We start from the raw sequence: 23944 nt of genomic DNA, 5'->3' as shown, positions 1-23944 counted from the left end.
TGTCTGATGAGACAGAAGTTACAGACACACTTCCGGTTATCTTAAAATAATAAAATGAAATGTCCCACAACTTAGGGGAAAAAAACTATTTTATAAATAAGAGCTTCCCAGCACATGAACTGTAATTATTTTACTTAGTGTAATAAGTTAAAAAATCTTTTACTTTGGCAATATATAAATATACGGCAGATACAAATCGATCTTCCCGAAATACAGAAGGACGTGAGTAAATTAGAAATTAATTAAAAGACTTTTCTTATATAAGTGCAATTTGCATTTTCTGCTTTTTACTTTGGGTCAATGTGTCAAGAATCTCAGGTATATTTTTATACAGAATATGCTATTTATTATTTCTTCCAGTAAAACAAATAAATAAAAAAAACATGTACATATAAAACATAAATACGTACCGAATGAAGTAGGCACAGTAATATGCCTGTTTCTGTAGAGATCCTGTGCTCTCCATGCAGAGAAATATGGACCCAGAATTTATTAAGCCCTGACCTGCTCCCGGTCACCAGCATGTCTAGACTCACATCTTTAAAAAGACACCCACAAACCCACACCCCCACACTCACACACACACACACTCACACTCACACACCCCCACACTCACACTCATACACCCCCACACTCACACACAAGCACACCCACAAACCCACACACACACACACAAGCACACCCACAAACCCACACACACACACTCACAAGCAAGCACACCCACACACACACCCACACACCCCCACTCACACTCACACACCCACACACCCCCACAAGCACACACACACACACTCATACACCCACACACAAACACACAAATAGACTCTCTGCAAGACCCATGTGCAGTGTAAATTTTTTTGTCCATAAATGAGACAGACATAAAAATGTCCACAGTACAGTCAAACTGAAACACACAGACAGCACTTCTGTGAGCCCAAAAAATATAAACACTCTGCAAGTGCTACAGCAGCAGGGTGTGATTTCACTTTTCCACAGAGAAGCAGCACACACCCATGTGCGTAAAAAGTGCGTGTATGCTGCTGCAGTGCATGACAGGTACAGTACAGAACCAGACAGGTAATCAGGAGGTTGCAGGTTTGAGTCTCAGATGCAATGCTGTGCCTGTGAACCCATGCAGATGTTCAAACGGGATTCACCAGTGGCTTGGCAGCTGTGTAACTGGACAGAGTGTAAAACTAAGAGAGGGTCAGACCTCACAGCTGTTCCGATCCACACATACTCACCTGCACTTCAGGTGTTCTGTCTCCTGTCTTTACCTGCTCTTGCTCACTCTGTCTTTCATTCACACACTTTTTACACCACCTCCCTCTTCCTCTCGTTCACTCTCCTTCGTGACCCGAGCCAGGGTTCTGCGGGCTCAGTAGAACCCGAGCCAGGGTTCTGTGGGCTCAGTAGAACCCGAGCCGGGGTTCTGCGAGCTCAGCAGAACCCGAGCCGCCTCCGGACCTCGGCCAGCAGCGGAGCGGCCAGATCTCGGGCCTGCTGGGCGCCGCGGGTCAGAACGCCCTCCAGATGACCCCTGTCCGCACGCAGCCGCGCGATCTCCGCCCGGATCGGCGCCACCTTGTGGACGACCGCGTCGGCGACGAGCAGCTTGTACTGCGCGGTGTCCATCCCGCGCGCGGAACGCACGGCCTCCTCCGCCGTCAGCCCCGACACCGCCGCGTGGATCGCCACCAGGTTGGACACGCCCGGCCGCCGCTCGGGGTCAAAGGTCACCTCGGAGGTGAAGTCCGTGACCGCCTTGCGGAACTTCAGCACGATGTCGTCCGGCGAGTCCGTCAGGCGCACCGTGGCCAGCCGCTGGGGGTCAGACTTGGACATTTTGGAGGCGGGGTCCCGGAGAGATTTAACCCTGCGAGAGGCACCTGAGAGAGGGAGAGAGAGAGAGAGAGAGAGAGAGAGGGAGAGAGAGAGAGAGACAGAGAGAGAGAGAGAGAGAGAGAGAGAGAGAGAGAGAGAGAGAGGGAGAGAGAGGGAGGGAGAGAGAGAGACAGAGAGAGAGAGAGGGACAGAGAGAGAGAGAGAGAGAGAGAGAGAGAGAGAGACAGAGAGAGAGAGAGAGAGCGGGAGAGAGAGAGAGAGAGAGAGGTTTATCGCCATGGTGACGATGACAGACAGCGATGGGCGTGGTTTATCACCATAGTGACACTGACGGGCAGGGAAGGGCGTGGTTTATCACCATGGGGATAACGACGGACAGGGAAGGGCGTGGTTTATCACCATGGGGATAATGACGGACAGCGAAGGGCGTGGTTCTGACTCACTGAGCAGGGCCTGGGGGATGGGGAACAGCTCTCCATACTGGTTGTTGAAGATTCGGGCCACGTCTTGGGCCAGCTCCAGGTGCTGCACCTGGTCCTCCCCCACAGGGACATGAGTGGACCTGTAGACCATTAGAACCAGAACCAGATCAAAACCTGCGCAAGACTGACCACTAGAACCAGAACCATGACAGAACCCCTGTATGATACCGGAGCATTGAGTGATCTCAGCTGTACAGGTGCAGTGATTTTACAGTAAAATACTGGTGCAGGGATTTTACAGTAAAATACAGGTGTACTGAGTGATCTCACCTGTACAGGAGGATATCAGCCGCCTGGAGGACTGGGTATGTGAACAATCCCACGCTGCCCTCTTTCTTGTCTTTACTTTTCATCTAATTAATGATAATTAGCACAATAAATTAATCTTTTCACAGGATTTGTCATTACACTTACTGTATCTATGTAAAAATTGCAGACCTCTATCAAGTAGTCATCGCTAGACAATTGTCATGAGTAAATTATTGTCAAAAATCAACATTGATATGAATGATCAAAAACAAAATGCTCTAATGATAACTCATTATGTGTTATTTAGCCACTACCGCCCCCCCCATCACACAGCTGAGATTTAGGCAGTGCCCCGTCACAGGGCTGAGATTTAGGCAGTGCCCCGTCACAGGGCTGAGATTTAGGCAGTGCCCCGTCACAGGGCTGAGATTTAGGCAGTGCCCCGTCACAGGGCTGAGATTTAGGCAGTGTCCCGTCACAGGGCTGAGGGTTAGGGTTAAGGTAAGATGACCGGAACCCCAAACGCTCACCTTCCACTGCGGCAAGTGCCGGAGGCGGGGCATGCTGGTCAAACAGCCCAGGATCCAGGAGAGCTCGGCGTGTTCCGATACCTGCGGAGAGAAACGTCCAGGTAACCGCCGTGTGTGTGTGTGTGTGTGAGTGTGTGTGTGTGTGTGTGTGTGTATGAGTGTGTGTAAGTGTGTGTGTGTGTATGAGTGTGTGTAAGTGTGTGTGTGTGTGTGTGTGTATGAGTGTGTGTAAGTGTGTGTGTGTGTGTGTGTATAAGTGTGTGTGTGTGTGTGTGTGTGTGTGTATGTGTAAGTGTGTGTGTGTGTGTGTGTATAAGTGTGTATGAGTGAGTGTATGTGTGTGTATAAGTGTGTGTGTGTATATATAAGTGTGTGTGTATGTGCATGTGTATAAGTGTGTTTAGACACGAGTGTGTGTGTGTGTAAGTGTGAGTGAGTGTGTGTGTGTTTGTGTATAAGCGTGTATGTATAAGTGTGTTTAGACGCGAGTGTGTGTGTGTATAAGTGTGTATGAGTGAGTGTGTGTGTATGAGTGAGTGAGTGAGTGTGTGTGTGTTTGTGTATGTGTGTGTATAAGCGTGTATGAGTGAGTGTGTGTGTGTTTGTGTATGTGTGTGTATGAGTGAGTGAGTGAGTGCGCGCTCTGCGTTCACTGGCCTGTGACTGCTGGAAGATGATGGAGTGGGCGGGGCTAATGCCGCAGGCCAGCAGACTGGCAGCCATGTCCAGGATGTTCTCTCTGAGCAGGGCGGGGTCCTGAGGGACGGTGATGGCGTGCAGATCCACGATGCTGTACAGCACCGAGCTGAAGCTGCCCTGCAGCCCCACCCAGCTCTCCAGAGCGCCCAGGTAATTCCCCAGGTGAGGCACACCAGTGGGCTGTATCCCAGAGAAGACCCGCCCCCCACAACTCACCTGTGCACAATACAGTGGGAGGGGCATTAGACTGACAGGCTTCTGACCAATGAGAAACACACATCACTCTGCCGGCACAATAAGACCAGCGCCCCACTGCACGAACTGCAAAAAACTGCTTTCCACCACAGCCATAAACCCTTTTCTCTCCACATTCCCATTACCACACGTCTGCCATGTGCGCGACTCCCAGAATGCATCTGTTCTCTCCCGCAGTGACCAGGCGCTCCGACTCACCACGACAGCCCGTTAAAAACGAAAAACTCTCTCGGCCTACGACTGCCTAACTGAGAAAGGCAACGCGCCGAAGGGTTCGGACCGTCAGCTTCATCGTTCAGAACGCAGCGGCTGAAAGGTTCCGACCGTCAGCTTCATCGTTCAGAACGCAGCGGCTGAAACGGGGACCAGTAAGGATGCTAATCAAAGTGTGTGGCACACAGCCCGCACCTGCACTCTCACATGCACATGCACTCCACCTCCACTCCACCTGTCCAGTGCATGAGTCTGGATCCGCCCTCAACATAACCACTGGAGGAAAGCGTGAGCATCTCTTTCCGTCTTTTTTTCAGAACAAACCCCAAAAAATTTAAACTGGGGAAAAAATGCCCGACTCCGAAGCTATAGGCCCATTACATCTGCCATGATTTCCTCACCAAATATTACATTCATATTTACAGGCATTTTAAGTCCAAAAGACCATAAAGAAACTGCAGAAACGCACACAGTACCATCAGAGACCCACACCACCCACCTCCCTCTGAGGAGAAAATTGACCTGCATGTGTATGTGTATGTTTATGTGTATTAATATGAGCATAATATTCTGTTGGGCTAGCCATGCTTACCCTATTAAAGCAGGGATCAGGCTGAAGAATCGCACATCTGCTACTCTTTTCTTAAACAGGATAGACTACTCTCCTTGTGTATTTTCCACATACAGAGAGGGGGAGAGGGAGAGAGAGAGATACAGAGAGACAGAGAGGGAAAGTGTGTGAGCATGTGTGCGTGTGTGTATGTATGAGTGTGTGTTGTGGGTGTGCTGGGAGTGTGTGTGTGTGTATGTCTGTGTGTTGGGAGTATGTGTGTGTGTGTTGTGGGTGTGTGCAGAGGGGGTGTGTATGTATATGTGTGTGTTGGGAGTGTGTGTGTATGTGTGTATGTGTGTGCAGTGTGTGTGTATATGTGTGTGTGTTGGGAGTGCGTGATTAAAGCCCCAGTCGACAGCTCTGACAGGTGAGATTTATGGGGTTCCTGTCGGCGTCACACAGTGCAGAAAGCCGTACGAGCTGGAACCCCAATGCACAGCGGGGTCCCCCCCCACAACGCACAGTGGGGTCTCCCCCCCCGTCTGACTGGTTAACAACCCCAGAGTAACAGCACAACCGCCAAAAACTCCCTTCCAAAAATAACAGCCCTAAAACTGCTCGCTCGCTCGCTCGCTCGCTCACTCACTCACTCACTCACTCACTCACTCACTCACTCACTCACTCACTCACTCACTCACTCACTCACTCACTCACTCACTCACTCACTCACTCACTCACTCACTCACTCACTCACTCACTCACTCACTCACTCACTCACTCACTCACTCACTCACTCACTCACTCACTCACATACATACGTACACACACACACAGCCACAGGATATTAAAGTTTATTTCTGAAATGCACCGTACATTGCAGTCAAATACACTTGATTTCCATTTCCATGGTTACTCAGTACCTTTCCATAGCATAAAAGGGACAGACTTCGCTCTTCCCCAACAATTCCATACGCAATATTTATTTGTCTTAAAATACAAAATTACAAAAAGCTAGCCCATAGGACACAAATTAAAGATGCATTGATCTCCAGTGCAAACAGGCAAACTTTTCCGTGTTCAGGGGGTTTGCACTGCACTCTTCGCTGGGTCAATAAATTAAGAGCCGTTTGTGTTCCAAACACGGTGGTTTAAGAGGAGGGCAGTAATAGAGGCAAAATTTAAATTGAGCACGAGCTGAAATAAAAAGCACACTTCATAAATTTGTCTGTACATAATTACAGCTGCGATACTCAGACTAACCCTTATATATAATAATAATATTATAATAATAATATATAATAACCCTTTCCAAAAAAACACTCACCCTGAACAGTCCCGCTATTTCCTCCTGGCTCCGAGTTTGGATATTCGGGTTAACACAGATCAAGACGCGGTACCGGATTATGTGGAACATGCTCATTAAAAGACATAAGGCTTTTTGTCCCGACTCCAGTCGACATTAAATGATCACGCGTAGCGTTTAGACTGCACCATTATAACGGACCGGACTTGGTACAAAAGCAGTGCTCTTATAGAAATACTTTAAAAGATGTGTGTTTGTGTGTGTGCGTGCGCGCATGTGTGAGCATACATGATTTAATGTCTCGTTTCACATTCAGACCAAGAGAACTGTTTAAAGTAAGAGGAAAATTATGAACTGCTTCCAGCCATTAACTGATTAAATAAAACCAGAGTACAGGTTTGATCGTTTCCTCTCCCACAAGGCATCAGGTTCCTGGTGGTTTAAGCTGACCCGAGAGAATATGACTGGCCAGTGGCCAATAAAGTCAACAACCCCCAACACAAGACGACGGACATCACCAATAATGTCTTCAGATTATTCTTAAGGGGATTGAGAAAATGAAAAAATCATTGTACAGCACATTTATGCTAAAGAACCTGCAGACACTTATCAGCGTTTTGATTGACAAGTTTATACTGACAGATCCGGAATGCATAACAACAATCACAAGCCTTTAGAATGTAAATTATTTGCTGTCCATAAATCATTTTAGTGGCTCCACATTAATATTTTCATAGTAAATGTGCCGGCCCAGAGTGACTTAAACATGGCTTACACAGCACACTTTCTCCATTTGCACATCCAGTTTATGGTGGAAGTTCAGGCTAAGTGCTCCCTACCTGGGAATCAAACAGATGACTCTGGCCAATGGTCCAGCTCCTGAGCCATGGCGTCACATGCCTGATTGTTTATTCTGGAAATGACTGGCTGCCCAAGCCTGTCATGAAGGCTCGAGATGATTGGCAGAAGGCCAGGCTGTTTGTAGCTTATTGGATGAGGCCATGGTGTAGTCTCTCCCTCTAACCTTCTCGCCTTCTCTCTCTCTCTCTCTCTCACTTCACTGCTGTGGACCTTGTCTGTGCAATGCACACATCTTTGCCAAATTAAAATAAATGGAACCCAATGTACTTCAGTTCTGACATTGTTCCTTCAAGTGTCACCTCCTCAAACTCCATCCCACCGCCTCCACAGACATTAACCTTAACAGAGCACAGGTGGGCCCACAGGTGAGAGAATATTCCCTGAGACCCCCCCCCCCCCCCCGGCAGCTTTTAACCAAGCTGAGCACAGCTGCCACAGCATAAGGGGTGCAAAGCCAGCCTACATAAGCCAGCCTACACTAATTTACTGTTAAGGGCACAGAGATAGTCTACCTTTCAGTGACCACCCGCTGGTTCTCTCCCATGGCATGCTGGGAGACTGAGTCCACATGCAGCAGATACTCACCCCAGTTAAAATTATAGCAGTATGCCACCCCCTAATTCATAAACATGTTCCTATTTTGTATGAGCACGTGTCCTTTCTCAGAACCAAATCCATCCATTATTATAATAATAACAATAATAATAACGACCACAACATGAAAAACACGTACTAAATTCTGAGCACCTGGTAATTTTTAATCCAAAATGAGAGAGCATTCTGCAACAGAACACTCAATTTCTGGCTGAGCTGCTGATTTGATCACAACTAAAACGTCCGTCTTCAGAATGCACAATACAGGTTAGAAACAGGCAGAACTGTTCTACTTGGAATTTACTCGCCCGGTTAGTCCACACGGTTAGTAACACTGTACATAATACACGCTGTAGTATACTGTCAGTGATATAATACAGGAAATGCTAGCTAAGCTGTAAGTCTCTCCGGAAAAGTGCGTCTCAGTAAAACGTCAAATAATGCCATATGCACGGGACCTAACAAAGAGCATACTTTGGCATTTTTGTACGCTGAAAACTCACCACAGCTGGAGCAGCAAACGAGCTGCATTCAGTTAGTTTCTTGAGGGGGACAGATAGTAATACTACATGATTCCTAGAGCAACCCGGTAATTGATAGTGATTGTAGTCAGGTATAACTAGTAAGTCAGACATAACTAATGCGGCAACCGTATCGATCTATCTTCTCTTAGCTAGCAAGCTAACGCAGTTAAATTTTCATTCGATGCGATGCTACACAGGTAGCTAACATTAACTAGCGAACCTGGCTCAAAAATCAAGCCAAGGACAACTGCATGCGACGCTAAAAAAGCAACGATTTTTTCGCTTTAACATACCTTACCATTCGTAAGGTAGGCTACTTGAAACCAACACAAACAGTAAAATCATACGCAGGAAGCCTTATTTTAATTAAAACGGAAAATAAACAGTCAGCACAATTTGCCTAACATTTGCCAGAATTGTTTGGTAGCCTGCTCCGACTCGAAGCTAACATTGTTTCTCATTTCAACCAGTGTTGCGGCTATTACTATCCTGCAACAGTAAACATCGTGCACGCATATTTACTCACTTTATTTTCTGTGTCTTTCCCTTCGGTACATAAACTTTTAGTCGCTGTACATCTTTGAATGGAGCCTAAAAGCCGTTTCATGCTTGTCCTCACGGGCAGCGCCATCTTAGTTTACAGTTTACACCATAGAGCGTATTTTTTACAGTCTCTGGTACATACATATGAATGTCTATGGTTTACGCAAAAGTGCACCACACGCAGCTACGGAAAAACAGCAGGGCCATGTGGTCTTCTTAGCGCTTTTTAATTATCAAACTTGTTCTGATTTGTAGAAGTGGGGTGAACTTTACGATCACCATAATAGATAGCGGAACGCTCAGTTATTGGTGATTGCAGCTCAGAGGAGTAGAACCTCTGAATGTTGGACATCTGGTTGAAGCAATAAATTTAACTGGAAAAAATAAAATTTTTAATGAACATTCTATTTAGTTCGCCAACCAAGCAGTTTTAATAAAAATGGATACGACTTAAACAGTGAGTCATTTTTTGTTAGTGGCGAACTACCTTTTCAGTCTGTTTAGGTAACGGTCGCCGTCTTGAACGCACGTCCGGCATTCACTAATCAAAGGGTTCAATCAGATATGATTCCAGGAGGAGTCCGTTTCAGTGATTGTCGAGTATGTCACTGTATCTGTATAGTATTATGTTCCAATGTAGTTGTTATGGAGAGAGAACAGTATAGTTGGGTAGTTGTATGCACATGCGTGTGTGTGGTTTGTGTATGTTTCTGTATGAACTGATGAGAGAGAGAAAGAGAGAGTGCATGCATGCACAGTGTGTAGTGTCAAGTAAATAATTAAATTGTATTCTTTATTATTGTGTCGTACATGAATTGAACGTGCATGCTCACACACACGCACACACACAAGCTCTGTCTCTCTCTCTACACCTCACATTTATTTTTATGTTTTTTGGGTACTGTATTGGAATGGGATTATAAAGTCATAATAAAGGCGACAAATAGCAATAACAGACAACAAATAATTTCACAACTCTCGCTCTTTTTCCTTTCTTTTCCCATTGACAGTCCATATCAATCCACATCTGCTCATAATCCCCCTCCATCTGGTAGTATTTGGGCAGATATCATTCCATATTCATTATAATTTCCCGGGGCAGCGAGCTCCTGTAGCATGGGAACCTCCCCGGCCCTCTCAGGACTGGCAGCAGTATGCAGCGCGTCCCTGATCAGCGATGGCCGTTCGCTACGCTGCTCTAACCGGTGTGTTCTGGCTGTGGTCTCCTGCCCCCCCACAGCAGCACCACTCGGTACTGTCCTCTTCATTCCCCCAGGCTCACCGTGAGCTCACTCTTTCTATTCCCCGTCCCTCCCCTCAGCACCTCTGCAGGTAAAACGGTGGTGTTTCGAGTCTCATAGCAACCGACCAGGTGGTCACAGCCATCACAGACATGCCTTCAATTCCGTGCGCATCCCTGCATTTATTACCAGAAATCAGCCTAATTCTGCATGCACTTGTCTTTTTTGCATTTTTATATATTTCAACAGAATTCTGCATGGAGGATTTCTGTAGGATGCTTGTGCCATATAATGTAGTATTGCTGGCTAAGAGGGGCCCATAATTCACTTTCAAAGAGTGCAGCAGACAATATGACGTCATAAAACATTTTGGACCTGATTTTAATGGGAACATCTATTTTATATCATTTTCTTTTGATTGCATAGAAATCTCTGCTGTTAATGCTTTCCTTGCCAGACCAAAGTTCCCAGCGGCACTGATTTTTGGTCCAAGGTAATCATAATGTAATGTGTTTTCAATGGTGGAGTAGCTTTAAGAACACACAGTATAGAGAAGTCCGCTTTCCTGAGATCGTTGTTTTTTTTTTTGAAAGAACATAATTTTTGTCTTTTTAAAATGAACTGCCAGTGCCAGGCTCTGACAGTATTGTTCTAGCAGATCCAGATACGGCCTCAGCCCTTGTACCGCGGGTGACAGCAACACCAGCTCATCTCCAGAGCAGAAATTTAACTGCTGTGTTGTTGAGGGTGAAGCCAGGGGCTACAGATAGTTATAGCAACTTTTCTAATTCATGAGAATAAATACTGAACAATGAAACCTCCCAAACTGAAACTGCCTCACTACACACAGACCTTGATGGCAAACAGGATCAAATGCTTTCTCAGAATCATGCAAAAAAAAGTTTTTGCTTTGTTGAACATGCAGATTTATTAATGTGTATTGTACATAAGTGTGATTGGTGGCCTTGTTGATTTACCCTAAAGCCAATTTCACTCTTACTCAAGATATTGTATGTGGTAAGGAAGGCCTGTGCTCATTCCTATAGAGCTGATTGTTTAGTTAAATTCAGATTTGCTATTAGGAGTCTGTAGGACTGGTTCAGTTTGAATAACTTTCTGGGCTCTGCCAGTGTGTTGTGTGAATGTCCAGTTCTTTTTTGCATGGTCTGTGGTCTGATAGTGAACACACTAATAAAGGAGGGGTCTGTGTCAGTGATGTCATAGTCTAATACTAGGCCTGATAGCTGAGCAGTGACTGAACCATCCTTAAGACTCAGCTGGGATGCTGCCATTAAGCAGGTACAGGCCTAGGGCTCAACAGGCACACTCCAACACACTCCCAGTCCTGTTTAAAACACTCTCAGGTTTGTTTCTCTCTGTGATGATGGGGATGAGATACAGAGAGCGATTCTGGAATATGTGGTTGTCTCGATACACTCCAGGTCAGCACCAGTTCTGCCATTAGAACCTCCACACAGCAGAACTCTTCCCTGGTTCTGGAGACGGATGAGTTCATGTAACAGAGAGAACTCTGGGAGGACCAAACACCACACAAATGAAAAAGTCATTGTCATAATAAATAGCACCTGTACTGAGCGTTAGCCAAATGTGTGTTGGTCCTTTTAAAACCGGGTTATTTGAGATGTTACCTTCTCTATATCCAGTCCAGCAGAGGCCCTGCTGTATCTCACATGTCCATGCCTGTGCGCTGGCAGTGAAGTTTCTCCATAGCTGGAGGGACAGTGAGTATCCATGTCTGCATGACACCATGTTCCAATTAACACTCCAATGTCCCGGCTTCTAATGCTTTCCAGAGAGTCTGGATTTGCGCGTTTGGGTCCAAGGGGTAGAGGAGTTCAAACCCTGAATAGGCCAGGAGCTGATTGAAGATGCTCAGCAAATGCATCTAGCCATTTATTAGTAATGACGAGCTCTGAAATCATATTTATAAGACTGCATGCATGATTAACCTCAGTACCTATCTGAAAATCCGGAAGATTAGTGGCATCCGTTTCTCTCCCATGTCTGAGCTGTCGGAGGAGCCCTGTGTCATGGGTCACCTCCACACAGGTGGGCAGGTGGGCGGGGCCATCCTGGGAGGGGCTCTGTTTGTTGGAGTTCTCTTGGGCGGAGCCAGTCTGGGCAAGACAAAATTCAGCGTTTTGATTAGGAGATTATTTTGCTGTTGCTGTGGCAGAATTTCCAATCTCTCACTCCCCCTCTCTCCGCCCTCGCCCCCATCCCCCTCTCCTGCTCCTCTTTCTTTCTCTCTCTCTGTCTCTCTCAGTACTTTACAGGAGATTAGTATCTCATTACATCATTGTAACAAACCCAAAACATATTGTTGCTTTTCACTGGCCATTTAATCTATAGGCAGTTTGAGTCAAATGAGCTCTTTAGTGCTGACTGCCAGTGCCCTCTTAGTGATACTGTATGTTCACTGTGTGTTGATATAGACAGTGAAATATACAAAAGCAAAGAATAGCAATATCAGGGAAAATGTAGGCATGCTGTAAGCTGTATGTATTCTGTTGCACTAGGTATCACATTCCAGTCTTTTCCTGTTGTGGGATTCTGTTTCATGGTCCATAAGCAACAAGAGGTTTGAATTACTCCACTCCTGGGGGAAAAAAACACCAGCTTATTAATATCTAATCATATGCTCTAGTTGCTGCTCACTTTACATCAGTATATGCCCCTGTATGAGCAATCAAGCAGTTTGAAGGGGAGCCAAAATATTCAGATAGTTCTGTGGAGAGTGGAGCAGCATATGTCAACGTTGGACTGGTTAAGCCACAACCAGAATTCAGAATATAAACCAGAACAGGCCCGGTTCAGACCAGTTCACTCTGTTAAGGAGACGGTCTGGTCACACACTTTCAGCTGTGACAGCAAACGTGTGATTGCGAGACGATTGAAAGACACACCCTGAGTTCATCGTTTTGATTTTAATGGTCGCAAATACAGATAGGGGGATCCTTTGTATAGGTCTCCCTCTAGTGAAAAGACATAGGAATTACAAGAAGGCGAGTTAATGATAAATTGTTTAGGACAGAAACAATTTAGTTGAATGAACAAAGCAAACTAGCCCTGACATGAGAGAAAGCGAGCGAGGGGACGAATACGTGAAAGTCGACCACACTTCACGGGTGAATAAATAATACGCAGCACTTAAGGAAATTACATGCATTATATTTTTGTACAATGTGCGCCGAACGACGGTATTAGATATCAAAATAAGCACGTGAGGTTTTTTGATGGTCCCTTTCTTTTTATGACAGATCAGCACATCTTCATGAAAGCGTTCTTCAGTTTTTAGAATAGACTAATGAACCTCAAAAATGATTCGAGGCTGGAGCTGTTGAAAACCGTGCTGGGTTGCCACGGGAAACAGACAGTGTGCGTAAATCTGCTCGTGCCATCTGGAAAAAATTCTCCGGGTGACTTTGGTTCTGTTTTATGTTTTTGTATTCGTATTTTAGAGGGTCGGTTTCTGTGTGTAGGCCTATTCGTTTACCTAAGACTTGGTCCATGAGTAGGATTATGCAGGATTGAGAGCTTATTCTAAACAAACAATACTTTTAAAGGTTGAGTTCAGTAATGGTAACAGTAATGGTTTTACGAGGCATTTTAAGTCTCTTCATTTTCTATTGAAACCAGGCCTCTGCTGTAGGCTGTGCGTGTGTTCATGTACGCGTGTGTGCCTGCGTGTGTGTTCGTGTATGTGTGCATGTGCCTGTGTGTGTGTTTGTGTGTGCATGTGCCTGTGCGTGTTTGTGTGTGTGTGCATATGCGTTTGTGTGTGCATGTGCCTGTGCGTGTTTGTGTGTGTGTGCATATGCGTGTGTGTGTTTGTGTGTGCATGTGCCTGTGCATGTTTGTGTGTGTGTGTGCATATGCGTGTGTGTGTTTGTGTGTGTCTGTTTGTCTTCAGACAGTGATTACATCACACCCTCCAACCAGACCTCTCTGTTCAGCGAGGGAGAATTGAGGTCATTGTCACACCACACTGAACCTTGAAGACATTTACTGGTTAGAGAGATGGAGGGGGAGTGGGGGGCGGCGGGGGAGAGCTGAAGTCATGGTCATACACATTTAAAGTCTCTCCACACTGAAGCTCACAGACCTGCCCGTGCAGCTCTAAGTGAAGCCGTGCTTCTGACCGCTCAGGAACTTCGGCCCCCGAAGGCCCTCGTCCGAGAGGACTGACAAATCTTTCGCTTTCTCTGTGGCCCTCTGGGAGCCCTGGAGGCCAGCACAGGAACAGAGCAGAAGCACCTCACTGTGGGTGAAACAGGGCCTTAGTGCATTTATTGCCTTGTTGAAACTCCCCGAAGCACTAATCACCAGACCCAGGTAAGTGTAGCTGGCACCTGTTTCCCTGAAATATGGCTTACAAAGAGCGTAACTTACTGTCAGTGCCCAGGTCTGACAGAATTGCTCTAGGTATGACACACTCTCTCTCTCTCTATCTCTCTCTCTCTCTCTCTCTCTCACTCCCATCTCTGTGGACGTTATTGTTTCTGTGGCCACAGGAGTTGAAACAGGAAGTCAGCATGTCATGCTGTGGTTGGTTTTGATGTTGTATGTTTGTCACCGGTCGCAGTTGGGTGAGACTTCATTCCAACGGCGGGAGGTGAAGGAGGTGAAGGAGGTGAAGGAGGTGCCGGGAACACCAGGAGAGAGGCCCTGCTGAGACGGAGCGCACGGAAGGTGAGTTTCCTCCTCTGAAACACGGCTCCCCCAACCACCCCGCCCCTCCCCCCCGCGATGGGACCGGACTGGCTGGCAGGTGCGCGGAAGGACGCGACTCCGCGCTTTAGAAACGCCGCGAGAGTTAACGATGCAGTTAGCGGATCTGGGTGGCTTTGAAAGAACAAACATCACGCGAAAAAAAAAAAAAAAAAAAAGACCCAAATCACCACCGGGGCTTCGGTTCAACTTACTTCACTCTAGTGTTTCTTTTGCGCCTCTACATCATGAAACCTATGCACTTGTTGTACGTCGCTCTGGATAAGAGCGTCTGCTAAATGCCTATAATGTAATGTAATGGAGATTAACAGCAGCAAAGAGACTGGCTGTCGCAGAACTGCGCTAGCGGCAGTAGCTGCAGTAGCCGGAGTAGCTTCAAAGCAGCAGTAACTGCTGTGGCTGCGTGTGATGCGGTTGCCTTTCTGCTACGCTAAACTCGCGCTGTGGACATGGAAACTTCCACCTCGGGCGCAAGCAGACCCACGCACCGGCGCTGGAGGCGGACTGGAGGCAGAAGATGCTATCTCACATTAAAGCCTGACGCGGTCTGTCACGGTCTGGCACGTTACCGTTTTAGCGTCTTACAAAACAAAGTACATGAGTGCACTTCTTAGATAAATGAGAATGGCAGTAAGCACAGAAAGTGGACATCTATTACAGTCAGCAACAGAGCAAGCAGAGAGCAGAGGGGTGTGAAAGCTATTTGTGTGACAACCTATCTGTAAAAGGAGCTGAATAAAATAAACATTTTTATTAAATTCTACTGTCTACTGTTGAGATCAAAACGCAGAGACCAGAGAAGAGCAGCTGGAACCCTTCTCGCAAAAAGTCTTCGCTTTATCGTTAGGTATGGTACTGTGTAAGGACCACACAATTCAAATCAAATTACTACCAGTTAATTACTAATTAACAAATTCATTGAATGTGCTTCCATAGCAATGAATTGTGAAATGGTAGAACGGATATAAATCAGTTATGATTATGATCAATCTCAAGACAAGGGTTTGCCATCATCTTATATTCTATAACTTTGTTGTCTAAGCTGATTACATTTTCTTCTGAAAACCCATTGGCTGAAATTTTTTGTTTTTAAATGTTGTGAACGTACTGAAAATGACATTTAATTCCCAGTGTCACCACAGGTTAACAGTGGCCTCGCGTGTTCCTGCCAATCCGTGTGTATAATTACCCTGTGTCGGCCATTTTGGAGTTACGTAGATATCTTAGTTATCCCACTTCCTGCTTCACTTACCTGTTGCGGGTCTAAAGATGTGCACTGACTCGTTCAAATGTTATTTTCCACATTACTAGCAGAGCCATACACATCATTAGGTTTGTATTTGGGTATTAGGCTATATTCTGTTTTTTTTTTTTTTTTTTTTTTTAATGTATTTTTAAAAAAAACCTAAATCTAATCTAAGATGTCTTTCTCATAGAAAACATTTTGAACCTTCAGTGAATAGTTTGAAGCAACAGCAAAAATGGGGTGAGTTCTTTCTTGGTTTTATACATTTTTTGTCATGTGCAGTTTTTACAAAATTCTAGCTCACTACAGACAACCTCCAGTAACCACCACGTAAACATAAAAGCCCGTTCCCCTCTCAACCCCAAACCCTCGGACCACACCCTCACTGTGAAGGAGCAGTAATGCACAGAACTCAGAATACGAAGGTAATGTGCGGTACACTCACTCCTCACTACTCACGGGCACGCAGGTCACTTTTACACCATGCCTAACAACCCTAACTCAGCCCAAAAGCAAATATGCAGGTCTCGCTCTGTCTGTTTCTCTTTCTCTCCCTCTGTCTGTCTGGGTTTCTCTCTCTCTGTCTGTCTCGGTTTCTCTCTCTCTGTCTCCCTCTGTCTGTCTGGGTTTCTCTCTCTCTGTCTCCCTCTGTCTGTCTCCCTTTCTCTGCCTCTGTCTGTCTCGGTTTCTCTCTCTCTTCGTCTTTGTCTGTCTCTCTCTCTTTCTGTCTCTGTCTCTCTCTGTTCCTTAGCTCCGGTGTGGTGACCTTTGACCTCTGAACCCTGCCCCTTGTGTTGCAGGAGCAATAGTGAGGGAGGCAGGCTGTACCGGAAGATGTCCCTCCCGGCCCGTTTTGGGTCACTGAGGAAGTCCCCAAAACCAACAAACGCAACCCCAAGGGCACCAGCACCCGATCCCCCAGAACTTCGCGGAAAACCCCCTGCATTGCCCCCCAAACCCCCTGTCCTTCTCCCCAAACCCTCCCCACTGCACCCCAACCCCCCAGAACTCACTGCAGAACCTCCCAAACTCATCCCCAAACCTTCCCCACTCAACCCCAAACCCTCTGATCACACCCTCGAACCTTTGGAGCTCACTTCCAATCCACCAGAACTCACCCCTGAACCCAGCACCAGAATGCTGCTCAGCAAAGGGCACGCCACCGCCATCTTGCAGGTAAGGACCGGCTCTGCTCACCTGAGTGGGAACACTGGCGACCTGAGGGCTACTGCTGATCAGAAACGTCCGTTCAGTCCGCCACAACCTGCCATCGCTTTTGGATGAAGCCATTCTAGCTGTCCTATTTCAGTGGTGTATTGTGCCCCAGGGGCTGATGGGAGTTGTATTTCTCCTGCTCTGTGTCAGGGGTGTGAGCACTTCCGCTCTGATGAGACGCTGTGTGATGTCACGCTGGAGTCGGGGGACGGCAGCGAGACGCTCCCTGTGCATCGCGTCATCATGGCCTCAGCCAGCGGATACTTCAAAGCAGCGTTCACAGGTAAGTCTTCCTCAGCGTCCTGTATCGCAGGTACGTCTTCCTCAGCGTCCTGTATCGCAGGTACGTCTTCCTCAGCGTCCTGTATCACAGGTACAGTCAAGGTGTAGAACATACATACATGCCCACGCACATGTACACACACACACACACACGTACACACACGTACACACACACACGCACATACCCACACACACACACGCACAGACACAGACGTGCACACACACGTACACACACACGCACACACACATGACCACACACAGACACACACGCACACACACATGACCACACACAGACACACACGCACACACACACGCACAGACACACACACATACACATACACATACACCTATAAATGTTTTTGTTGAATGTAATCAGTCAGAAAAGGCCCTGACCCCTCTCTCTCTCTTTCTGATTGACAGGTGAGATGAAAGGGGAGAGTGTGGTGAAGCTGCAGGGGGTGAGTGGGCGGGGCCTGAGGACCATGGTTGACTTTGTGTACACGGGCGGGCTCAGGCTGGACATGGACTCGCTGCAGGACACGCTGGAGGCTGCCCGATACCTGCAGGTGCAGCCTGTACTGCAGCTCTGCAACCAGCTGCTCAGCAGCGAGGTGAGGGCGGGGCCTGGGGAGGAACCAGGGGCGGTGCTGGGGAGGGGCGGGGCCTGGGGGCGGAGTCATAGAAGGGCGGAACCAGGGGCGAAGCCTGGGGCAGAGCATGGGAGGGGCTGAGAGGGGCAGAGCCTGGGGCAGAGCTGGGGAGGGGCGGAGCCTGGGGCAGAGCATGGGAGGGGCGGAGAGGGGCGGAGCCTGGGGCAGAGCATGGGAGGGGCGGAGAGGGGTGAGCCTAGTGGCGGAGCTAGGGAGGGGCAGGGCCTGGGGCAGAGGGGTGGATCTGGGGAGGGGTGGGACTGGGGGTGGAGCCGGGGAGGGGTGGGACTGGGGTCGAAGCCAGGGAGGGGTGGAGGAAGGTCAGCGCACGTGAGTTTCTTCTTTATGCAAACTTACTTGCGTGTGTGTGTGCGTGCGTGTGTGTGTGTGCCTGTGTGTGTGCGTGTGTGCGTGCGTGTGTGTGCGTGTGTGCGTGCGTGTGTGTACCTGTGTGCATGCGTGCGTGTGTGTGTGTGCCTGTGTGTGTGTGTGTGTGTGTGTGCCTGTGTGCATGCGTGCGTGTGTGTGTGTGCCTGTGTGTGTGTGTGCGTGCGTGCGTGTGCGTGTGTGCGTGCGTGTGTGTGTGCGTGTGTGTGTGCGCGTGTGCGTGCCTGTGTGTGTGTGTGCGTGTGTGCGTGCGTGCCTGTGTGCGTGTGCGTGTGTGCGTGCGTGCGTGTGTGCGTGCGTGCGTGGGTGTGTGTGTGCAGCTCACTGTAGATAACTGTGTGGAGGTGGGGTCCGTCGCTGTGGAGCTGCAGCTGGAGGAGGTGCTGGGGCGGGTGCAGGAGTTCGTCTGCGCAAACTTCTCTGCGCTGGTGCAGAGTGGGCGGCACCTGCAGCTGTCTGCGGCCTGCCTGAGCCACGCCCTCTCCAGCGACTCCCTCCGGGGCTTCACGGAGGTGGAGCTGTACCGCGTGGCGCGTGATTGGCTGGACCGGGACCCCGCGGGGCGGGGGGCGCACACGCACGCCCTGATGAGCCGCGTGCGCTTCCCGCTCATGGCGCCCGCGGACCTGCTGCGCATCTCGCAGGAGGACGCCGGTCTGCGCGGCGACCCCGCCTGCGCGCAGCTGCTGCTGGAGGCCTCCTCCTATCAGACGCTGCCGTTCCTGCAGCCGGCGCTGCAGAGTGAGCGCACGCGCCTGCGCTCGGACTCCGCCCACCTGCTGCTGCTGGGCGGGGTCACGCACCGCCACCTGGCCGTGTCCCGCCAGCTCTGTTACTACGACGACGGGGCGGAGGTGTGGCGGGCCCTGCGGCCGCTGGACGAACCGCGGTACCAGCACGGCGTGGCGGTCCTGGGGGGCTTCCTGTTCGTGGTGGGGGGGCAGGGGCAGTACGACAGCAAGGGCGCCACGGCGACGGACAGCGCGTACCGCTACGACCCGCGCGGAGACCGCTGGCTGCAGCTGGCGCCGCTCGGCGAGAAGCGCACCTTCTTCCACCTCAGCGTGCTGGGGGGGCGGCTCTACGCCGCGGGGGGCAGGAACGCCAGCGGCGAGCTCGGTGAGAGGCCGCACGCCGTCGCCACGGCAACACGCCGTCCTCACACTGACCTGTGGGCGGGGCTCTGGCTCTGGGGTTAATTACAGCTGTGTTTATAATAATAATAATAATAATAATAATAATACATTTATGGAAAGGAGCAGTTGCTTGTGCTTCCAGCTCAGTGCAGTGCACTGTTTGTTCACACAGACACTGTGCAGCTCAGTGCAGTGCGCTGTTTGTTCACACAGACACTGTGCAGCTCAGTGCAGTGCGCTGCTTGTTCACACAGACACTGTGCAGCTCAGTGCAGTGCGCTGCTTGTTCACACAGACACTGTGCAGCTCAGTGCAGTGCGCTGTTTGTTCACACAGACACTGTGCAGCTCAGTGCAGTGCGCTGTTTGTTCACACAGACACTGTGCAGCTCAGTGCAGTGCGCTGTTTGTTCACACAGACACTGTGGAGCTTGTGCTTCCTGCTCAGTGCAGTGCGCTGTTTGTTCACACAGACTCTGTGGAGCGATATGACTTCAGCAGGAACGAGTGGACGTTCGTGTCCCCGATGGCCGAGCCAGTCTACGGACACGCGGGGGCCGTTCACGAGCAGCTGATGTACATCTCTGGTGAGCCCCCCCCCACCCCATGTCTGAGAGACAGAAGCTTTTCTTCACACTGTGTCCCAAAATCTGTAAAAGCTGCCAATAAATGTAGCAATAGCTGAAAAATTGTGGAAATTCTGCATGTAAATGTAGGGGGAGGTTCATTTAAAACCCCAAAACACCGCTTCAGTGAGAGTCCTCAAGGAGATTATCCAAAGTCTCCATGTGGCCACAAAGCAGGTGCAAGTGTTTCTCTTTAATACGCAGTTTATAAAATTGACCATTTCTGCCAGGAAGAGCCTACACTTCCCCTCAGGGCTGCTGGGTTAGGCTGCAGGTAGCAGCGCGGGGTCGGTGGGGGGGTAGGGGGTGGCGGGGCGGGGGGGGGGTGCGTGGTGTAATGTGGTGAAGGCGCGAAGCCGCCTCTCTTTGCAGATGCGGTCAGCGCTGTCACACCGGTGCTTTGTGTGAGCGGGCAGGTCAGCAGGGGGGCGGGGCTGCTGATAACCGTGTACTCATAGAGGAGATTCACAGACTTCTCACCACTTCCTGTTTGCTCTGGACACGCTAACCTCTGTGAGAACGTTTGGGGAGAACACGGAGGGTAACAGTCCTTTCTCTCACAGACTGTTAAATACGTAATAATGAAGTGGGCAAAAACTCACAACAACTCACGCTGCTGATGAATGGCACGGCCCTTCTGGACGTGGCTGTGGGGTGGCTGTGGTCATCAGGGTTACGCTCTCAGGTTGTGTGTGCCTACTGTGGACCTGCGGTAGGAACACTTCCCAGACCAAGAGCTGTACCATGCGTCCACATCATTAGCACACAGAGAGTAGAAACAAGTCAAAATAACCACCAGAATCTGTGAAAGCAGCAGGGTAAAAAGCAGTGTAGCACGGACAGAGGCAACGGAGGTTTGACCTCCTGGCGGGACATAGCTGGGGCTCCCTTGAGTAAAGCAGTAAACGGTGATCCGTACAGTAAAATACAGCATCTCCGGTTTGCTATGCATCTCAAACATTTCAGTCCACACCATCCAAGAGACTGCACTTAGAGTTAAATATCAAGGTCCCCGCCCAGGGGAACCAATCACAGGTCCAGCTCTGGAGAGTGTTTGGGAGTGCTTGGTCTCCTGTGGAGCAGATATTCACAACAGGCCAACTCAAATTAGGGGATAAATACACTTTATACATACTCCCTACCAATGAAGCTGTATCATGTCCATCAGTCCCCCTCTTATGAATATTACTGATGGGCTTTAATGGAGGGCTTTACTGTGGCAGTTATTAGCCGGTACTGCACTGCACTGGAACCCAGAAACTCCCGTTACCGACGGCAACCCCCCGTGGGTACAGGAGGCCTGAGAGAGCCCAGGCGCTGGGTATCTGGTGTGTTTGGAGTATCTGTGGTACTGACGCCTCCCCCCGTGGGTACAGGAGGCCTGAGAGAGCCCAGGCGCTGGGTATCTGGTGTGTTTGGAGTATCTGTGGTACTGACGCCTCCCCCCGTGGGTACAGGAGGCCTGAGAGAGCCCAGGCGCTGGGTATCTGGTGTGTTTGGAGTATCTGTGGTACTGACGCCTCCCCCCGTGGGTACAGGAGGCCTGAGAGAGCCCAGGCGCTGGGTATCTGGTGTGTTTGGAGTATCTGTGGTACTGACGCCTCCCCCCCGTGTGGTTTCGCTTGCAGGGGGGATCACGCAGGACACCTTCCGGAAGGATCTGTGGCGCTACGACGCGGCGCGGGACGAGTGGCGGCGGTGCGCGGACATGGCGGCCGCGCGGGGGCTGCACTGCATGAGCGCGGCGGGGGGGCGGCTGTACGCGCTGGGCGGGAACGCCCCGGTGGGGGAGGGCGACTACGCCGACGTGCTGAGCGTGGAGGCCTACAGCCCCGCGGCGGACCAGTGGACGGCCGCCGCCCCGATGGCGCTGGGCCAGAGCGACGCGGGCGTGGCCTGGTTCGGGGGGCTCCTGTATGTGGCGGGCGGGTACCAGTGGCGCGGGCGCTGCATGGTGGACGCGGTGCAGCGCTACGACCCCGAGCGCGACGCCTGGGACGAGGCCTTCGGCGTGCCCGAGCCCGTGGGCGGAGCCCGCATCTGCGCCATGCCCCTCCCCCCGACCCACAGCCCCCTGCAGAGCCACGCCCACCACTACCCCCTGGACATGCCCTCCGGCTGAGGGGCGGCGCGGGTCAGGGGGGCGGCCGGGGGGGTTCGGCTGGACCCAGGCTGGTTTGGAGAGAAATGAAATCCCTAAGAACAGGAGAGGAGCAGACTGGCCAGTAAAGCATCAGTGACCACACGCTTTATGAGTTACATTCCTCTTCATATGGGACCCACTGCTGGTTGTGCTTCAGTGTTATTTTCCCCTTGTTTTTTAAAAACATTTTTATAAATAATTAATAAACAAAACTATGCCAAAATATCATTATATCATAGTTTGGATTTGTTTGGTCCTGCTTAAAGAAATTGACTATTTAAAAATAAATTGAGGTATTTTTCATTTTTTCCTCTAAGCCACTTTCTCCTTACCTTTCATCTTAAACTTCTCTGCCTCATACTGAAGTTCTAAACTCCTCCCCCTTCTCCATAGCTCTAAAACCCCTCCTCCTCACACCAAAGCTCTAAACTCCTCCCCTTATTCCAGAGCCCCTAACTCCTCCTCACAATCCAGATCCACAGGCTCCTCCCCCTCAGTGTAAAGCTGCCCACATACAGAGACAGAGGAAGGTCTGAGTCATGCTTCCTGGTCATGTGACCTACAGAAAGCAGAGTGCATTTCACACACCACACGCATACAGAGCCACTCAACCAGGTAAAACACAAACTGATGCGCACACACACACACACGTACACACACACAAACACACACACACACACACTCACACACACGTACACACACACGCACACGCACACGCACACACACACACACACACGTACACAAACACACACAGTCACTCAGCCAGGTCAAACACAAACTAACGCACACACACGTACACAAACACACGCACACATGTACACAAACACACACACATAAGGACACACACAAACATACACACCGATTAGCTCAAATATCATGAATAAATACAGTGTACTTTTCTTGTATTGTTTGCAAATTATTCATGCTGTAGAGATGGAGTGAATATTTTTGGAGCTTCATAGAGAAACATTCTGTGTTTATTGTAACGGTACATTTTCGGCAGCCTTTAAACAGCTGTGCTGATTGACAGGTGGAGGCTCCACCCCTCCAGGAGTACGGTCCAATTGTCCCGTTCTCTCTGTCTCTCTCTCTCTCTCTCTCTCTCTCTGTCTCTCTCTCTGCTGCGCCACAGTGTGGGTGTGTCCATGGGGGCGAGAAGTGCCCCGCCTCTCTCTGAGTGGGGGGAGTGGGGGGGGGGAGGATCCAGGAGGAGGTGTGGCCTGTGGAATGGATGAAAACATGATGTCATCGCTCTGTGCTGGGATGGACCTCTGAGCTATAAAGAGAGGAGGCAGAGAGCGAGGCTTCCAATGCGAAACCCAAATGAATGCAAACAGCTGCATTTTACGCAGAATACACCCTGCTGCTTCGGCTGCTTCGGCTGCTTCGGCTGCTTTGGCTGCATTCAAAATTCAACTGTCCTCACGCTCATGTCATTCAATAAGCTGACTAAATGTGGTGTGACTCAAATCGCTCGATACTGTTCTCCCTTTTGAAGTTGTTCTAACCACTTTCAGCGCCACTGTTTTTCCAGCACGCCAAGCTAACGTCAAAATTCAGGTCCTCTTACCTACTATCCACTACTTCAGGTACTGCCCGTCAGTGGTGCACTCCCC

At 49.5% G+C, this 23944-nt stretch overlaps 2 protein-coding genes across 3 annotated transcripts; one reads left to right on the top strand and one right to left on the bottom strand.

Moving 5' to 3' along the window:
- Positions 1 to 841: 841 nt before the first annotated feature.
- On the bottom strand, positions 842 to 8763 carry wars2 (tryptophanyl tRNA synthetase 2, mitochondrial). Its single transcript, XM_035408178.1, has 6 exons — positions 8635 to 8763; positions 3764 to 4021; positions 3107 to 3187; positions 2598 to 2680; positions 2289 to 2407; positions 842 to 1889 (listed from the first exon to the last, which is right to left on the bottom strand). The coding sequence occupies exons 1-6, from the start codon at positions 8737 to 8739 to the stop codon at positions 1441 to 1443; spliced, it is 1095 nt and encodes a 364-aa protein (XP_035264069.1). The 5' UTR covers positions 8740 to 8763; the 3' UTR covers positions 842 to 1440.
- Positions 8764 to 14397: 5634 nt separating this feature from the next.
- On the top strand, positions 14398 to 22556 carry LOC118222557 (kelch-like protein 9). 2 transcript variants are annotated; one of them, XM_035408234.1, is made up of 8 exons: positions 14398 to 14605; positions 16081 to 16130; positions 16691 to 17066; positions 17256 to 17388; positions 17808 to 17998; positions 18745 to 19543; positions 20033 to 20146; positions 21814 to 22556. In XM_035408234.1, exons 2-8 carry the CDS (start codon positions 16126 to 16128, stop codon positions 22305 to 22307), a joined length of 2112 nt encoding a protein of 703 aa, XP_035264125.1. In that variant the 5' UTR covers positions 14398 to 14605; positions 16081 to 16125; the 3' UTR covers positions 22308 to 22556. The 2 variants fall into 2 exon arrangements, with proteins under 2 accessions (XP_035264125.1, XP_035264126.1); XM_035408235.1 differs by lacking the exon at positions 14398 to 14605 and adding an exon at positions 14948 to 15491.
- Positions 22557 to 23944: the final 1388 nt, after the last annotated feature.

The sequence above is a fragment of the Anguilla anguilla genome, chromosome 3 (genome assembly GCF_013347855.1).
Source record: "Anguilla anguilla isolate fAngAng1 chromosome 3, fAngAng1.pri, whole genome shotgun sequence".
NCBI classification, from domain to species: domain Eukaryota; kingdom Metazoa; phylum Chordata; class Actinopteri; order Anguilliformes; family Anguillidae; genus Anguilla; species Anguilla anguilla.
Note: the sequence above shows the minus strand (reverse complement) of the source record. Positions and strands in the feature narration are given on the sequence as shown.

Coding starts and splice junctions, on each gene's coding strand:
- LOC118222557 (XM_035408234.1), top strand. Junction 17,067..17,255: donor ACGCCACCGCCATCTTGCAG/GTAAGGACCGGC, acceptor GCTCTGTGTCAG/GGGTGTGAGCACTTCCGCTC. Junction 17,389..17,807: donor CTTCAAAGCAGCGTTCACAG/GTAAGTCTTCCT, acceptor TCTGATTGACAG/GTGAGATGAAAGGGGAGAGT.
- wars2 (XM_035408178.1), bottom strand. CDS start 8,739: ATGGCGCTGCCCGTGAGGACAAGCATGAAACGGCTTTTAGGCTCCATT. Junction 4,022..8,634: donor GGAAAGACACAGAAAATAAA/GTGAGTAAATAT, acceptor TATTGTGCACAG/GTGAGTTGTGGGGGGCGGGT. Junction 1,890..2,288: donor CATCCCCCAGGCCCTGCTCA/GTGAGTCAGAAC, acceptor TCCCTCTCTCAG/GTGCCTCTCGCAGGGTTAAA.